This window comes from Oncorhynchus nerka, linkage group LG18, assembly GCF_034236695.1.
Source record: "Oncorhynchus nerka isolate Pitt River linkage group LG18, Oner_Uvic_2.0, whole genome shotgun sequence".
NCBI lineage: Eukaryota > Metazoa > Chordata > Actinopteri > Salmoniformes > Salmonidae > Oncorhynchus > Oncorhynchus nerka.
In genome coordinates, this window is record NC_088413.1 from 33,089,496 (window position 1) to 33,108,952 (window position 19,457).

The 19,457-nt window shown below is 41.9% G+C and overlaps 1 protein-coding gene across 2 annotated transcripts; it reads right to left on the minus strand.

Moving 5' to 3' along the window:
- Positions 1–1,152: 1,152 nt before the first annotated feature.
- Positions 1,153–14,282, minus strand: LOC115145774 (GTP-binding nuclear protein Ran-like). Of its 2 annotated transcripts, none has more exons than XM_029687287.2 (7): positions 14,101–14,282; positions 5,749–5,807; positions 5,480–5,564; positions 5,081–5,206; positions 4,692–4,879; positions 2,766–2,936; positions 1,153–2,534 (listed from the first exon to the last, which is right to left on the minus strand). In XM_029687287.2, exons 2-7 carry the CDS (start codon positions 5,773–5,775, stop codon positions 2,490–2,492), a joined length of 642 nt encoding a protein of 213 aa, XP_029543147.1. In that variant the 5' UTR covers positions 5,776–5,807; positions 14,101–14,282; the 3' UTR covers positions 1,153–2,489. The 2 variants fall into 2 exon arrangements, with proteins under 2 accessions (XP_029543147.1, XP_029543146.1); XM_029687286.2 differs by having other exon boundaries at positions 14,113–14,281.
- Between the last annotated feature and the right edge of the window lie 5,175 nt (positions 14,283–19,457).

The window sequence follows — 19,457 nt, forward strand, 5'->3', positions numbered from 1 at the left end:
CCAAGTACTAGTAATGGGTGATAATAATTCTGTCAATACCATTTGTTTTTATTTTCTAAAATGTGCTACACAGCCGTTGCAAATTGTAGATCCCCCCCCCCAAAAAAAAATGGTTCTGCAATGTGGAAACAAGAAATAACCAGGTGTGGGGATAAATGTATTTTCAATTTCAACTTATTTTAGACAGAATTATGAATTATTCAAGAAAAGTACAAGGGTACCAATATATTAGGCCACAAAATGTTCATCCTGTCTGCTGGTTGTTTCAAAAGAGAGCAACTTGTCAAGACAACTTTTCATGATAGAACAAAACATGAGAAAAGTACCTAGTGCCTTCAGAAAGTATTCACATCCCTAGACTTTTTCCACTGTTTGTCGTGTTAAAGCCTGCATTTAAAATGGACTAAATTGAGGTTTTGTGTCACCGGTCTACACACAATACCCCATAATGTCAAAGTGTAATTATATTTTAGAAAGGTTGACAAAAAATATATATATGAAAAGCTGAAATGTCTTGTCTTGAGTAAGTGTTCAACCCCTTTAAGACAAGCCTAAATTTGTTAAGGCGTAAAAATGTGCTTAACAAGTTACATTACATACACTCTCTCTGTGTTCAATAATAGGGTTTAACATGGTTTTTGAATGACTACCTCATCTCTGTACCCCACACATGCAATTATCTGTAAGATCCCTCAGTAGAGCAGTGAATTTCAAACACAAATTCAACCACAAAGACCAGGGAGGTTTTCCAATGACTCACAAATAGCACCTATTGGTAGATTGGTCTCAAAAAATGTTTACCCCAAAAAATACATTAAATATATCTCTTTGAGCATGGTGAAGTTCACTGGAGGCTGCTGAGGGGAGGACGGCTCATAATAATGTCTGGAATGGAGCCAATGGAATGGTATCAAACACATGGCAACCATGTGCCTGATGCATTTGATACCATTCCCCCTATTCCACTCCGACCATTACCACAAGCACGTCCTCCCCATTTAAGGTGCCACCAACCTCCTGTGGTGAAGTTATTAACACACCAGCCAAAATGTAATTAATACACCCAGTCATAACAAAGATACAGGCGTCCTTCCTAACTCAGTTCCCGGAGAGGAAGGAAACCGTTCAGGGATTACACCATGAGGCCAATGGTGACTTTAAAACAGTTTAATGGATGTTTCAATAACATTGTAGTTATTCCACAATACTAACCTAAAATGACAGAGTGGAAAGAAGGAAGCCTGCACAGAATAAAATATTCCAAAACATGCAAAAGGCCCTGAAGTAAAAATGGAAAAAAATGTGGCAAAGAAATGAACTTCATGTCCTAAATAGAAAGTGTTACGTTTGGGTCAAATCCAACACAACATCACTTAGTACCGCTCTTCACATTTTCAAGCATTGTTATCAGCAAGGAATAGGGAGTGTTTTGGAGGATAAAAAGAAACGGAATAGACCTAAGCACAGTCAAAATCCCAGAGGAAAACCTGGTTCAGTCTGCTTTCCACCAGACATTGGGAGACAAATTCACCTTTCAGCCGGACAATAACCTAAAACACAAGCCCAAACATACACACAGGTTTCTTACCAAGACGGCATTGAATGTTCATGAGTGGCCTAGCTTTATTTTTTGACTTAAATCCACTAAATAAATCCATGTCAAGACTTGAACATGGCTGTCTAGCAATGATCAACAGCCAACTTGACAGAGCTTGAAGAATTCAAAAAAGAATAAAATGCGCAAATATTGTATTTATGTAATCGCTGCCAAAGGTGATTCTAAGGTGTATTGACTCAGGGGTTTGAATACTTATGTAAAAACATGTTTTCACTTTGTCATTACAGGGTATTGTGTGTAGATGGGTAAGAAATAAAAAAAGGATTTAAAATCCATTTTGAATTCAGGCTGCAACACAAAATGTGGAATAAGTCAAAAGGTATGAATACTTTGAAGGCACTGTATATTACAAATAGTACAAATGGATTATTGTACACAAATATGTATTAAGGTATTTACTATACAACTTTGTTGTGGAACCAGTACATTTTCAATCCTGGTCAACCACACCACAGGCACCTCTGAAGAATAAAATGCTGTCAAACAATCAGTCAGGTAGTCCCACAAGGAAGTGAAATGTGCTTTTTGCTAAATTCCAGTCACGCGCCCTTTTGTTCACATGAATTGATACAGCAAATAGTTTATAGTCAAATACTTTTTATTTAGTGTGATTTCATATCACCCTTAGTCAGTATCGTACAGCGAGTGAACAAAGTCTTTCATTTGTATGTGTGTGTGTGTGTAACGCCTACTGTGACCAGTGTGAAATTCTACTCCTGTTTGTCTCTACTAAAATCTTCACGCTACCAGAGACACATTTTCAGTTTGAAACACAAAAAAACAAAACATTGGGGGGGCTTGTACAATTAAAGGTCAAGGTCTGCAATAGGCCACACCCCCAGAACACTGAAGAGGCCAGAGAGGTCACAGGTTAAAGGTCATCGTCTTCATCTGGGAGCGCTGTTTCTGCGGCCACCTGGAGGTGTGAGTAAAAATTGTGTATTCATTATTTTTGTCACCTGTAAAACTAAATACTAGTATGCAAGTTCCTGATGTAAATAAATACAATTTCAATAAAGAACACATTAAACACTGACCCAGCCTGTGTGTGTACGGCGTGTGCGACTTCTGCATTTGTGTGTGTTCTGCATGCGGGTCCCCTGCATGTGTGTTTGTGTACGCTTTCAGCATGCGTGTGTGTACTCACTTTAAGGTCGTTCTCGTACTGCGCGGCCAGGGAGGCGTCCATGACAACCTCCGGGGGGGCGAGGGCAGGCATCTCCACAAACTCCAAGTTGGGGTCTCCTACCAGCTTCCTGGCCAGCCACAGGAAGGGCTTCTCAAAGTTGTAGTTACTCTTGGCTGAAATGTCGTAGTACTGATGAGGAGGTGGAGAGAGTCTTGATTAGGTATAGTCATATCTCTCAATATATATGAGAGATTAATTACTTAAAAATCATACAATGTGATTTTCTGGATTTTTGTTTTCGATTCCGTCTCTCACAGTTGAAGTGTACCTATGATAAAAATTACAGACCTCTACATGCTTTATAAGTAGGAAAACCTGCAAAAATTATCAATGGAAATCAAATTTATCAACCCATGGAGGTCTGGATTTGGAGTCACACTCAAAATTAAAGTGGAAAACCACACTACAGGCTGATCCAACTTTGATGTAATGTCCTTAAAACAAGTCAAAATGAGGCTCAGTAGTGTGTGTGGCCTCCACGTGCCTGTATGACTTCCCTACAACGCCTGGGCATGCTCCTGATGAGGTGGCGGATGGTCTCCTGAGGGATCTCCTCCCAGACCTGAACTAAAGCATCCGCCAACTCCTGGACAGTCTGTGGTGCAACGTGGCGTTGGTGGATGGAGCGAGACATGATGTCCCAGATGTGCTCAATTGGATTCAGGTCTGGGGAACGGGCGGGCCAGTCCATAGCATCAATGCCTTCCTCTTGCAGGAACTGCTGACACAATCCAGCCACATGAGGTCTAGCATTGTCTTGCATTAGGAGGAACCCAGGGCCAACCGCACCAGCATATGGTCTCACAAGGGGTCTGAGGATCTCATCTCGGTACCTAATGGCAGTCATGCTACCTCTGGCGAGCACATGGAGGGCTGTGCGGCCCCCCAAAGAAATGCCACCCCACACCATGACTGACCCACCGCCAAACCGGTCATGCTGGAGGATGTTGCAGGCAGCAGAACGTTCTCCACGGCATCTCCAGACTCTGTCACATCTGTCACATGTGCTCAATGTGAACCTGTTTCATCTGTGAAGAGCACAGGGCGCCAGTGGCGAATTTGCCAATCTTGGTGTTCTCTGGCAAATGCCAAACGTCCTGCACGGTGTTGGGCTGTAAGCACAACCCCCACCTGTGGACGTCGGGCCCTCATACCACCCTCATGGAGTCTGTTTCTGACCGTTTGAGCAGACACATGCACATTTGTGGCCGGCTGGAGGTCATTTTGCAGGGCTCTGGCAGTGCTCCTCCTGCTCCTCCTTGCGCAAAGGCGGATGTAGCGGTCCTGCTGCTGGGTTGTTTCCCTCCTGCGGCCTCCTCCACGTCTCCTGATGTACTGGCCTGTCTCCTGGTAGCACCTCCATGCTCTGGACACTACGCTGACAGACACAGCAAACCTTCCTGCCACAGCTCGCATTGATGTGCCATCCTGGATGAGCTGCACTACCTGAGCCACGTGTGTGGGTTGTAGACTCCGTCTCATGCTACCACTAGAGTGAAAGCACCGCCAGCATTCAAAAGTGACCAAAACATCAGCAGAACCACTCCTTTATTGGGGGTGTCTTGCTAATTGCCTATAATTTCCACCTGTTGTCTATTCCATTTGCACAACAGCATGTGAAATGTATTGTCAATCAGTGTTGCTTCCTAAGTGGACAGTTTGATTTCACAGAAGTGTGATTGACTTGGAGTTACATTGTGTTGTTTAAGTGTTCTCTTTATTTTTTTGAGCAGTGTATATACACACACATCTAAAAAAAAAATGAACCAGGAATGGAGAAACACAACACTCCAGCTGAGGAATATAGACTTGTACAGACAGGTGTGGTAGTTGGCAGGTACAAAACACTTTCTAAAAGTGTGTGCGTTGGGTTGCCACGGTTACCTGAAGGTTCTTCTTGCGATGGAACACGATGCTCTTGGCTTTGACCTTCCTGTCCTTGATGTCCACCTTGTTGCCGCACAGGACTATGGGTATGTTCTCGCAGACACGCACAAGGTCACGGTGCCAGTTGGGCACGTTCTTGTAGGTGACGCGAGATGTCACGTCGAACATGATGATCGCACACTGGGCTGGAGAGAGGTAGGGTACAGAAAAGTAGAAGGGGGAGAGTGATTGAGTGTTTCAGATAATCATTAAATGTGTGGTGCCCGTAATCATCCGAGTCATTTTGCACCAGAGGGTAAGATCGTGTAGAGATCTGAGGTCAGGATGTGACCTACTCTGTATGTACTACAATAAACAGACATGTGACCCACACAAATGTGACGTACCCTGTATGTAGTAGCCATCTCTGAGCCCCCCAAACTTCTCCTGGCCGGCTGTGTCCCAGACGTTGTACTTGATGGTGCCTCGAGTGGTGTGGAAGACCAAGGGGTGCACCTCTACTCCCAGAGTCGCTACAGGGGAAAGAGGAGGGGGAGCGAAGGGCAGGTCAGCCATGGTTCAGGGATGTAGAAGGGTTTCAACTCTTGTATGGATAGCATATTTTGTTCATCATGCTACCCTTGCCTGCAAACTCAATTTCCCTCTAGAGAGAATTAAGTCTTGATTATTGATTGAAGGTATGGTGGGGTTATGAAGGAGAAGAAGCAGAAGACGGCAAATAAGAGGTATGTAAAGCTGAGAGAGAGAAGAGGGAGGGAGGACTGTCTGGATTCTAAGGAACTCACCAACGTATTTCTTCTCAAACTCTCCCGTTAAATGCCTCTTCACGAAGGTGGTTTTTCCTGTGCCTCCATCTCCACACAACACTAGCTGAAACACGGACAGTAATTAATTAACACATTTGTTAAAGGTAATAGCAACTAAACACCAATGTACTACTGGTTAGTGCTAGACGATGGAACAATTCCAAATGACACCTGTATTTTATTTTAGTCAGTTGAGAACAAATTCTTATTTACAATAATGGGCTACTTGTAAATCGTCAAAGATTCACCTTAAATTGTACATCTGGTTCTGCCATAGCGGTCTGTTCTATGAGTTGGTGATTAAACACTGGAAAAACAAGAGGAGAAGAAGAACAGGTCAACAATTGGCAGTGTTTGTGTCTCACCCTTTACAGTGCTGCTCAAAAGACAGCATCAATCATCAATATTAGAAGCCACAAAGGGTGCTGCTGGTGTGATGTGGCGTCACAACAATACCTGCCAAAAGTGGCAACAGACAGACAACCATGTCCTATTAGTGTTAACTACTTGAGTAATTCACATGTTATTCAGTTATTGACACTTGGTTGACATGACTGTCTTGGCACTAGGAAAGCCATTTCAATGTGTTTTGTTTGAGACACGGTGGAGAGAGAGGCTGAAAAACCAGCCTGGTCTCAGACTAGGCGTAACATTGTAAAACATACATCCAGGACACTCAAATTAGTATGATATGTTACGTTTGGGCATGGTTACATAAGACAGAAAGTTACTTAAGGCAAATATGATAGGAGGGTGGTTGGTCGGGGTGGATAGGTAGGTACATAATGCAAACGTCTAGCAACCAAAGTTTGTTAAAATGGTGATGAGATTCGAAAACGCAAACACTTACTTCTTAGCAACTACTTAGCATACTAGCTAACCCTTCCCCTAAACCTTTAACCTAACTCCTAAACTTAAACCCCTAACCTAGCTAATGTTAGACACCTAGCTAAAGTTCAAATCAAATGTATTGGTTGCATACGTGTTTAGCAGATGTTATTGCGGGTGTAGCGAAATGCTTGTGCTTCTAGCTCCGACGGTGCAGTAATAACTAACAAGTATTACTGCACCGTGCTTCTACACCTGCATTGCTTGCTGTTTGGGGTTTTAGACTGGGTTTCTGTACAGCACTTTGAGATATCAGCTGATGTAAGAAGGGCTATATAAATAAATTTGATTTGAAATTTGATTTGAAGTAATATCTAACATTTTCACAACATATATCCAAAATACACGTAAATCTAAGTAAGGAATGATTAAGAATATATTTACATATATGTCAGAGTGGCATTGGACTAAGATGGTGGAATAGTATAGAATACAGTATATAAACTCAGCAAAAAAGTAACAGCCTCTTTTCAGGACCCTGTCTTTCAAAGATAATTCAGAAAAATCCAAATAACGTCACATATCTTCATTGTAAAGGGTTTAATCACTGTTTCAAGTGCTTGTTCAATGAACCATAAACAATTAATGAACATGCACCTGTGGAACGTTCGTTAAGACACTAACAGCTTACAGACGGTAGGCAATTAAGGTCACAGTTAGGAAAACTTAGGACACTAAAGAGGCCTTTCTACTGACTCTGAAAAACACCAAAAGAAAGCTCCCTACTCATCTGCGTGAACATGCCTTTAGGCATGCTGCAAGGAGGCATGAGGACTGCAGATGTGGCCAGGGCAATAAATTGCAATGTCCATACTGTGAGACACCTAAGACAGCGCTACAGGGAGACAGGACAGACAGCTGATCGTTCTCCCAGTGGCAGATCACGTGTAACAACACCTGCACAGGATAGGTACATCTGAACATCATACCTGCGGGACAGGTACAGGACGGCAACAACAACTGCCCGAGCTACACCAGGAATGCACTTTCCCTCCATCAGTGCTCAGACTGTCCGCAATAGGCTGAGAGAGGCTGGACTGAGGGCTTGTAGGCCTGTTGTAAGGCAGGTCCTCACCAGACATCACCGGCAACAACGTTGCCTACGCGCACAAACCCACTGTCGCTGGACCGGACAGCAGTGCTCTTCACTGATGAGTCACAGTTTTGTCTCAACAGGGGTGATGGTCGGATTCGCATTTATCGTCGAAGGAATGAGCGTTACACCGAGGCCTGTGCTCTGGAGTGCGATCGATTTTGAGGTGGAGGGTCTGTCATGGTCTGGGGCGGTGTGTCACAGCATCATCGGACTGAGCTTGTTGTCATTGCAGGCAATCTCAACGCTGTGCGTTACAGGGAAGACATCCTCCCTCATGGGGCGGCAGTGTAGCCTAGTGGTTAGAGTGTTGGACTAGTAACCGGAAGGTTGCAAGTTCAAACCCCCGAGCTGACAAGGTACAAATCTGTCGTTCTGCCCCTGAACAGGCAGTTAACCCACTGTTCCTAGGCCGTCATTGAAAATAAGAATTTGTTCTTAACTGACTTGCCTAGTTAAATAAAGGTAAAATAAAAAATAAAATAAAAATGTGGTACCCTTCCTGCAGGCTCATCCTGACATGACCCCCCAGCATGAAAATGCCACCAGCCACACTGCTCGTTCTGTGTGTGATTTCCTGCAAGACAGGAATGTCAGTGTTCTGCCATGGCCAGCGAAGAGCCCGGATGTCAATCCCATGAGCACATCTGGGACCTGTTGGATCGGCGGGTGGGGGCTGGGGCCATTCCCCCCAATAATGTCTGGGAACTTGCAGGTGCCTTGGTGGAAGAGTGGGGTTACATCACACAGCAAGAACTGGCAAATCTGGTGCAGTCCATGAGGAGGAGATGTGCTGCAGTACTTAATGCAGCTGGTGGCCACACCAGATACTGATTGTTGCTTTTGATTTTGACCCTCCCCCCTTTGTTCAGGGACACATTATACCATTTCTGTTAGTCACATGTCTGTGGAACTTGTTCAGTTTATTTCTCAGTTATTGAATATTGTTAAGTTCATACACATATTTACACATGTTGAGTTTTCTGAAAATAAACGCAGTTGACAGTGAGTGGACGTTTCTTTTTTTTGCCGGGTTTACATATTAGATGGGTGATGCAATATTTACACACAATTAAAGTGACTAAGATACCGTAGAATAGTATAGAGTACAGTTTATACACATGAGATGAGTAATGCAAGATACGGAGACATTATTAAAGTGGCTAGTGATCCATTCCTAAAAGTGGCCATTGATTCCTAATCTATGTCTATAGGCAGCCACCTTAGATGTGCTAGTGATGGCTGTTTAGCAGTCTGATAGCCTTAAGATAGAAACTGTTTTTCAGTCTCTCGGTCCCAGCTTTGATGCACCTGTACTGACCTCGCCTTCAGGATGATAGCGGGATAAACAGGCAGTGGCTCAGGTGGTTGATGTTCTTGATGATCTTTTTAGCCTTCCTATGGGATCGGGTGCTGTAGGTGTCCAGGAAGGCGGAAGGTTTGCCCCCGGTAATGCGTTCTGCAGACAGCACCACCCTCTGGAGAGCTTTGCTGTTGTGGGCGGTACAGTTGCCATACCAGGCAGTGATACAGCCCGACAGGATGCCCTCAATTGTGCATCTGTAAAAGTTTGAGGGTTTTAGGTGTTAAGCCGAAATTCTTTAGCCTCCTGAAGTTGAAGAGTCTTCACCACACTGTCTGTGTGAGTGGACCATGCGAGGAACTTGAAGCTTTCCACCTTCTCCACTGCGGTCCCACCGATGTGGATAGGGGGTGCTCCCTCTACTGTTTCCATGATCATCTCCTTACTTTCCTGGCACCACACTCCCAGAGCCCGCACCTCCTCCCTGTAGGCTGTCTCATCATTGTTGGTAATCAAGCCTACTACTGTTGTGTCGTCTGCAAACTTGATGATTGAGTTGGAGGAGTGTCATGAGTGAACAGGGAGTACAGGAGGGGGCTGAGCATGCAACCTTGTAGGGCCCCAGTGTTAAGGATTGGCGAAGAGGTGTTGTTAACGAGTAAAATACTTGGGAACGGTGGTCAGACCAGAAGACAGCCTTGAGTAGTTCTCCTCCGCCGGCATTGTTTTGGGTCAGCCTATGGAAAGGGTTGCTACGGGTTGGATTTTTTCCAGAAATGTTCCAATGGGAAGTGAACTAGTTGCTCCTACCCTCTACTTTTTTGAACATTTTGTTAAAAATCGCGCAACATTTCAGCGCCCTGCTACTCATGCCAGGAATATAGTACGTTCATATGGTTAGAATGTGTGGATAGGAAACCCTCGGACGTTTTTAAAACTGGTTAAATCACGACTGTGGCTATTACATAACATGCGTTACATCGGAAAGCGCAGGAAAACCTGATCACAGAAAATGGAAATAAATATCCTTGCGCCACTTCCAGCAATTGTTAACAGTGAGCCGAATTAGATAAGACCGAGCATTCAACTCCCACAGCATCCCCATGTTGTCTAGAGTCTTGTGAATTGAATCCTCTTTGATTCTTGGTTGAACCGAAACAGGGGCACCACTTACCTCCGGTCTCCGCCCAGATCATTCCGGAAGAGCTCTCTCGTGAAATTTTTTCCAAGACGACAGCTAATGATTTTGACATCGCCTATGGATGATTTTTATCGCTTATTAACGTTTACTAATACCTAAAGTAGCATTACAAACGTATTTCGAAGTGTTTTGTGAAAGTTTATCGTCTACTTTTTGAATTTTAAAAAATGACGTTACGTTGTGAAATCGCTGTTTTTTTCGTTTATCACACAGTCTACATATAACGATATCTTGGCTTTATATGGCCCGATTTAATCGAAATAAAGACCCAATAGTGTTTATGGGACATCTAGGAGTGCCAACAAAGAAGATGGTGAAAGGTAATGACTGTTTTCTATTTTATTGTGCGGTTTGTGTAACGCCGAAATGCTAATTATTTTGTTTACGTCCCCTGCTGTGCTTTTGTGTTGTAGTGTATTGGTGCATGCTATCAGATAATAGCTTCTCATGCTGTCGCCGAAAAGCATTTTAAAAATCTGACTTGTTGCCTGGATTCACGAGTGTAGCTTTAATTTGATACCCTGCATGTGTATTTTAATGAACTTTTGAGTTTTAACTAATACTATTAGCATTTAGCGTAGCGCATTTGCATTTCCAGAGCTCTAGTTGGCCCAAGTAGAGGCAAGAGGTTAAGCAAATTCATCAAAAAAGTTAGCTTATAACAGTGAATATTTTTTTGTGGGACACACATAAGGCAATTCTAGGTCTTGTGGCATATTTTGGTTAATTTAAAGTATCCCCAATTCAATGGAATTGCAACCCTCTGAATGCACAGTGCATTCTTCTATCACATGTGCAGTGCGCTCTTCCATCACATGTACAGCTGATTCTCAAGATCTTGCACACTAATGAGATGCTATTGAGCCCTACTCTGTCTGAGCCAAGGGCTACATGCTTTTGGGTAAGTTTTGATTACCATACTGGGTGGGGTGAATATATTTTATATGATATACATGATTTTTTTGTTAAGTAGTAAATAGTAGCCTACATCAAAGTGTGTTTAAATCATTTCTAACTTGTTAACCATTTCTGTATGTGTCTGTATGTAGCCTCGCTACTGTATATAGCCTGTCTTTTTACTGTTGTTTTAATTCTTTACTTACCTATTGTTCACCTAATACCTTTTTTGCACTATTGATTAGAGCCTGTGAGTAAGCATTTCACTGTAAGTAGTAAACCTGTTGTACTCGGCGCACGTGACAAATACACTTTGATTTGCTAGTTAGTTTTTGCTACAATGTGGGTTTTAGCTTGATTGAGCCAGCTAACTGAGGAGTGTTAATTCACCTGTTTCCATACATTTTCACCTGTTTCATTTAAAAACATTTATCTTACAAAGGAGTTGTTTAGTCTAACTGCTTGACTATTTATCTGTACATGGAATTGTATTTGGGTTTTCTAATCTTTACAGGAAAATCACTATCTGATGTAGAGCAACATTTCTCTGCAGCTGATGTAGAATGAAAAGCAGTGTACATTTGCAAATACTGTGCCAAATCATATGTGAAGAATGCAACAAAAATGCAGAATCATCTGGCCAAGTGCATAAAGTTCCCTCAGCGCTCACAACAAGCAATCTCTGACTAAAGTCCCTCTACTTCTATTCGATGTGGAAATGGTGAATCAGACACCTTATCGATTTGCAACAGCTCATGGTCCTCCTGGAATCAGAAGTGTTTTTGACTCAATGGAGGAACGTAGTCAGGGAAATGCTGATTCATGTTTTGCTCGAGCTTTGTATGCAACTCTGATGCTCACAAGCAGTGTGTATTGGAAGGGATTTCTGAATGTTCTTCACCCAGCATACACCCCTCTAACCAGACATGCTTTATCTACTCATTTGCTGGATGCAGAGTTCAACAGAGTTCAAGTGAAGGTCAAGTAAATCCTAGAGAAAGCAGACTGTATTGCAATCAGCTCTGATGGGTTGTCGAATGTTCGTGGGCAAGGAATAATTAACTACATCATCTCCACCCCTGAATCAGTATTCTACAATAGCAGAGACACAAGGGACAACAAACACACCGCAGATGAGCTGAAGGCAGTCATCAATGACCTTGGACCACAGAAGGTTTTGGCACTGGTGACAGACAATGCTGCGAACATGAAGGCTGCTTGGTCTAAAGTGGAGGAGTCCTACCCTCACATCTCACCCATTGGCTGTGCTGCTTGTGCATTGAATCTGCTCCTCAATGACATCATGGCACTGAAAACAATGGATACACTCTACAAGAGAGCCAAGGAAATGGTTAGGTATGTGAAGGGTCATCCAGTTATAACAGCAATCTACCTCACCAAGCAAAGTGAGAAGAATAAGAGCACCACATTGAAGCTGCCCAGCAACCCCTGTTGTGGTGGTGTTGATGTCACCATCTCTCCTGTCTCCTGGAGGGGAAGGAGTCTCTCCAAGAAATGGCCATATCACAGTCTGCCGATATGGACAGCACCATCAAGAGGATCCAGCCTGAATCTCCTGAAACCTATAGCAGTAGCCATTGTGCAAATTGAGGGAGAAAATGCCATCCTGTCTGATGTTCAGACTCTGCGTGCAGATGTAAGAGAAGAAATCCATACTGCATTGCCCACTGACCAATACAAGGGTTGAAAAATTGGTGGCCATCCAGGCAACTTTGAGGCTTTTTGAGCCTGACAGCGAGCCATCATCAACAAGGTTGGAAAGTGACAGTGAAGATGAGGCCTCAGAGTCTGATGTTGAAGAGGTGGACATTGAGGAGGTCCAGGGAGAAGGCATGTAAGCCCGAGGAAGACAACCAAAGCTTTCATTTCTAGACTATCATTTTATGTTGAAAACGTTTTCGGGAGAGTCAAATAATTTAATTACAGTTCAATTCGTAACTATTTTTTATTTATTTACATTTCTATTGGAAGGATTTAATAATTTGCAATTATGTCTACTTATGATAAATTAAAATGTTTATGTTTCTGTCTCCATATGATATGGTAAATATATCCAATGCAAAAAATCTACATTAAAAATGGTATTAATATTAATTTGCATACATTTCCGTTAATTCCCATATATTCCCACGGAAAGTTTCCACCTCTGAATATTCCCCAAAATGTGCAACCCTACTCTGGAATAAATTAAATTGCCCTAGGGAGAGAAAACAAAGGATTCGCTTCAGGGAAGTTCTGGTGAGGTACCGCCGCTCTTTATATCCAATAGTTATTTCCAGGTGTATGTAATGACATAAAACCATTTCTGAGCTAAATAGTTTAAAAAAATAGTACATAAACAAACAAAATAGTGGAGAGTTTCGTAAGCTAGTCGGGATGCTGCCATCTCCGTCAACACATCATCGGGACTTTTTTGGAGCAACAATTCGAACGTTTGCGTAGAAAATATACTGAACAAAAATATAAACGCAACGATTTTACTGAGTTACAGTTCATTTAAGGAAACCAATCAATATTTATGACACCTTGAGTCTGGACCAGCCCCCCCCCCTCCAAATACGGAAATTTCTATTAAAGAAAAACGCACCGGTCATACGAATACAAATGTTGTTCAGCTTTAAAAAACGGCCATTATATCTATCGTTTCCATTACAAGTTGCAATGATTTTATTTGCGACATTTTTGTCGAATAAACCTGGGCCAATAGAAACCTGCCTACTGTTGACTTATGGAAGTGGTCCAACTGTATACACCGTTTTGCTGCAGTTATAGCGTGCTATAGTTACATATGCAATAAGTCCAGTCAAACCGCCTACCCCCTATATTTAGCGAACTACAGCACTTTTTCACGAGGCTTCGCGTCACACTTGGTCCAGTACCTAACAACTTATTTTTACGACAATGTACCAAAACAAAACTGTTGCATTTACAACCCTGCATGACCATGATGCACTGATAAATCTCAGCTCGAGCGGAACAAGTCGATATGCTAACGTTAGCCACCGTGAACGAACGTCTTCTCTGACTACGCTAACAAGCTATACAACGTTAGCTAGCTAAATAACATAATTGCAAACGTTGTTTAGGACGAGGCACGAGTGTCAATACAATAATTCTCATTCTGTATTCAGATCTTTGAGTTGATGTCTATGTTTTGACATGGATGAGTACATTTCGAATATTTTCAAAAATCTTACGTCCACACTTACCCCCACGATTTCGGATGGGACAGTTAGCTAGGTGCTTATTGGCCTTCGATTAATTTGGCTAATGTATGTGACGCTTTTGTGTCTATCACGTGATCTCTGACGGTCAACAGAGAAGGTTGTTGATGGTTTTATCAAAGAGTACAATATGAGTATAGGCCGAAACTGCTTCTCCAACAGACGGGTTGTTTGTTAAGCAACAAAATCGACGGGGGTTGGCCTAGATTGTTGACAACATGTAAACGACACTGAGTGAGTGTACAAAACATTCGGAACAACTTTTCCCACGACAGACTATCCAGGTGAAAGCTATGATCCCTTATTAATGTCACTTCAAATAATGTAGATGAAAGGGAGGGGACAGGTTAAAGAAGGATTTTTAAAGCTTTGAGACATGGATTGTGTATGTGTGCTATTCATAGTACATAGCAGAGTCGATTTCCGCGCTTATAAACCCAGGGTCGTTACAATATGAATGGGAAAAACAAAATATTTAAGTGCCTTTGAACAGGGTATGGTAGTAGGAGCCCAACAGTTCATGTTCATCAGTTTCCTGTGTATCAAGAATGGCTCACCACCCAAAGTACATATATCCAACTTGACACAACATGGGCCAGCATCCCTGTGGAACGCTTTCGACACATTACGAAAAAGTGCTATAGCATTCCTATAAGAAACTATGTTTTGAATAATAGCTTATAGTATGCTACGATATATTATTTTGCCATGAAAATACTATAGAATGATTATAGGAGTCTCTATAGTATGTCTTTTTGACCTATAATAACTTTCAATGGTAATACGATTTCAATGGTATAAATATTCTGCAGTATCTCTATAGTATTCTTATGAATTGAAATAGTGTTCCTGCATTATTTTTTGTAGTATTCCCCTGAAGTTATTGAAGGCTATTCCTGTCGGGTTTGTAATAGTATTCTAGTTGAGGTGATGAAAATGATCCAAGCCAAAACATTTCCTGCAAGCAAAAACAGAAAGCCAACCAATATTTATTTTATATGCCAACATGGGTATAGCCAGGTTACTTTTAAAGTAGTGTGCATTTTTGGAATGGATACTTTCAATACATTACATCCATTAAAAACACGTTGCATCTTAGTAAAAACAGACCAGTAATATTAATGTTAATTTTTTAAATATTTTTTTTAAATACATATTTTTTTACTGGACATGTGGTTAACATGTACACTACAATATATAAGTGATGGCCCTTGCATCACTGATGTATGTCCCTGATAAGTTATCAATGTGTGATACTATTAGAATCACACAGATTCAATGACATACGGAGCTGTGAGGGGAACGGCACCTCAGTACCTCCAGGCTCTGATCTGGCCCTACACCCAAACAAGGGCACTGCGTTCATCCACCTCTGGCCTGCTCGCCTCCCTACCACTGAGGAAGTACAGTTCCCGCTCAGCCCAGTCAAAACTGTTCGCTGCTCTGGCCCCCCAATGGTGGAACAAACTCCCTCACGACGCCAGGACAGCGGAGTCAATCACCACCTTCCGGAGACACCTGAAACCCCACCTCTTTAAGGAATACCTAGGATAGGATAAAGTAATCCCCCCCCCCCCCCCCCTTAAAAGATTTAGATGCACTATTGTAAAGTGGCTGTTCCACTGGATGTCATAAGGTGAACGCACCAATTTGTAAGTCGCTCTGGATAAGAGCGTCTGCTAAATGACTTAAATGTAATGTAAATGTAACATACAACACACATTCTGTGATCTCCAACTATTCCTCAAAACTAAATGCATGCGTTTTACCTGGAAGCTGCCCGTCCCTAACATGTCCTCACACTGGACGGACCTGAACTAAGGTATGTTGATGCTTTTCTTGGCCAGGTCACCATTGCAAATGAGAATCAGCTCTAATGATCAAATCAGCTCAATAACATCAACCAGCTCACTAAAAAAACAGCCATAACTAATCTCTCTCATAAGTGTTTGGCAGAGGGACAAGCCAGCAACCCACATAAATACATTTACACTTGATATCTTTTTTTTTGTTGTCTCGACCTCTCAACTTCACACTTTTTTTGATGATGAGATGCCTAGATTGCGGTTGATGAACATGCTGTCAGCTAGAATTACATATGGTTGAATCACAACAATGGGAACAGGTTGACATAAGCAGTTTGTTTGACAAATGCAATTCAGTCTAACAAAGAAAAATAACAGCAGTTGTCCACAACGTCCATTTTTTAACACGACTGAGGTATTATCCCTTTTTTTCTGAGATTTTGTAGTTAAGTTGTGTGATAAACAATCTGTTCATAAATGAATCGGCCTTATGTCTCCACAGGCTGGGACGAGGCAGATCCGGTAATTAGTTATTCTACAGCAAGTTTTACACAAGCTGTGAGGTGAAGAGGTACAGATTTTCCAAGAGTGTTGAGGGAGCCTGAGATTTTTTCTCCTTTCAGTCTCCTGTCTGCAAGGTATGTAAGGAATATACCGAACTCTAACTCTGGGTGAAATCCTACAACACTAAGACGCTTGGGAATGACTTGCCAAAGAAAGAAAAGCTGGCAAATTCGTTATGGAACGCACTGCGTCCCATGGAAAAGAGATTTCAGACTCCCATTGTTACCCTCAAATGTAAAAGATGACATTGCCTTAATATGCCTCCAATTCAGTACACTATCAGTAAGGTGGATTAGCTGATGACAATTGAAAGAAACATTTTCTTGACAAATATGACTAAAGAAATGTGAGCTCATCTAAGGTCACGCTGTGAAATAGATCCTTGAAGCAAAATATGCATGCTGAATGGCAGAACAGTCATTGAATAAAACAGAATTAATCCACAACACTCCGATGCTTTTCAGAATGTTCTTGTATGCAGTGATCGCGGCATTCTTGTGGTTTCCTTTGGGGGCTTGAGATTTGGCAGTCGAGAGTCTAATTCTGTAATTTGTCGACCTATGTACCGTGGATTCAAACAGTTGCATGTATCCTGTTTTTGCTTCCGTTGTTCAACATTGTGTTTGGTTTTGTGCCTGACCACATGCATTCCTCGGCATAACTCTACAAGTTCTGTCTCTTCGGTTGGACAACAGAAGCATAAACAGTGTTGACAACCCCTTTACACCATTTTACAGAATGTAAGTGCGAGCAGCGTGAAATGCATTATCACTTAAATTGATTGTGTGATCTTTCAATTTGGAGTTGTTGACTGTAAGGATCTTACATATCCTCTGCCTTTGGGGACAACTTTACCGGGGTGCAAGCACCAGTCACAACCATATTCACCATTGAATTGCTTACAGTAATGAAGGATTGGCCTGGCAATTGCATCTGAGGAACAAATCAAGGAGAAGACCTTTGTCCTCTTCAGAATCCCACTGTTCTCTCTCCAAAGTTATGGGATTAAATCGCAACATTAATCAATAAAAAGGTATCCATTCTGTATTTTTCTGGGCCAAAGCAAAGTCCTGCAACCATCACATTTTCTTTCCAATGTATGTAAGGCAGTTCATTTATGGTAAATTGGAAGGGGCCAAACTGAGTAATTTGAGGAGTTAAAAATGGGTACTCCATCACAGTTCCAGGTTCATGTTAAATCATCAGCAGATAGCCTCTTCTCTTTCAGAAATGTTTGGTACATCTTTCCATCCATGACATCCTCGATTTCATATTCTTCTTCCTTCACCGTTTTCCTCAAAATATCTATTCTATGGTTCTCCAGTGTATCTCGCAGAAGGTGCCTCAAAGGTATTGACAAAATTAAAACATTTTGTTTCTCTGATGAAGGACATTCCACAATGTGAGCAATTTGTGTCTTCGTGGCTTTCCTAAGTAATTTTGCCATTCATCACAAAAGAAATGAGAGACAGCTGTCAGGGCTGGATTACCCAAAAACCCTTTGAAGAGATATTTAGATGTCGGAGACAAGCAAATTCAGCAAGGCAAGTAGGGTTACGTTTAGGGCTAGGGAACATGTTTTTTTGGGGTCAAGTTTAGGTCTCAAGTCCCTACAAGGATAGAAAAACAAATGTGTGTGTGCGTGTGTTTGTGCACCTGACACTAACCATCTCAAGGGCATCATCACGGTCTAAATCATCAGAACCAGGTTGATTGGGGTGTGTTAGAGGGTTGTAAAAAAGTAACAGAGAAAACCAACACAGAACATTATCTAATGAAAATATTTGTAACGGCTTTCTAGGTGTGGTGAAGGAGTTGGACCAAACTGCAGCGTGTAGATTGCGATCCATGTTTAATAGAAAAAAACACACGTAAACACGAATCAATGCAAACACTACAAAAAAACAATAAATGTAACGAAAACCGAAAACAGCCTATACTTGTGTCAACTAACATCTAACACGGACATCAGGACACTAAGGACAATCACCCACAATACAACCAAAGAATATGGCTGCCTAAATATGGTTCCCAATCAGAGACAACGGTAAACACCTGCCTCTGATTGAGAACCACTTCAGACAGCCATAGACTCTCCCAGAACACCCCACTAAGCTACACACCACATACAAAAACCCATGTCACACCCTGGCCTGACCAAAACATAAAGAAAAACACAAAATACTTTGACCAGGGCGTGACAATATTAGCTAGAATACATGACACTGACTTCACAAGGGTGAGGCTAAGAAACTGAATGTCCGTGTGTGTGGGTCAACATGGCTCTAAATAATCAGAGCCATTGTTGATTGAGGTTTGTAAGTAGCTAGCTAGAAACTAGATACTGAATACAAACACTGTCAGTGTACCATCTAGCTAGCAAGTTCATTAGCTACTGTATCTAGCTAGCAGATATACAGCTAGTGTATACATACCAGTAACAGCATAAGCAACTGAACACACCAAATAGTAATATGGTTGTAGCTACATAAACAAATGAATCTAGTTTTCTAGAGCTCACACCGAGCAAAGGCAATATAACAACAACACTTTGATATTCCTGCTTGACCCGGTGTGTCGAGGAAAAGGGACGTTTTCATCACGCATCCATTTTTTATATCGTCTCCTTATATCACTCAGACTGGAGGCATTTCTTACTAAGCAAATGAGCTAATTGTTGAAAACTGCTTGCATCATGTCAACTGCTAATGAAACTGATTCCATAGCTATAAAATAAACTTTGCAGCAATGCATAAAAGGTGAAAGTTTAAAACAAAAACTAGGCGCAAGCAAAGGAAACGGTTTACTCTCAGAGCTAACATTAGTAACCTAACTAATTCGCTATAGTATTAACTGGTATACGACTCCTTGCCGTTCAAGTTATAACACGTTAGTTGCTTACTGGACCCTGGAAATCTGTGTGAAATGTTAACTAGCTATCGAACAAACCACTATCTGTTA

Bases quoted from the DNA above. Each gene is read 5' to 3' on its own strand.
- LOC115145774 (XM_029687287.2), bottom strand. From the start codon at position 5,775: ATGGCAGAACCAGATGTACAATTTAAG. The intron at 5,565-5,748 runs GTGAATCTTTGA...TCCGTGTTTCAG, and splicing joins AACCAGATGTACAATTTAAG to CTAGTGTTGTGTGGAGATGG. The intron at 5,207-5,479 runs GTGAGTTCCTTA...TTTCCCCTGTAG, and splicing joins GTTTGAGAAGAAATACGTTG to CGACTCTGGGAGTAGAGGTG.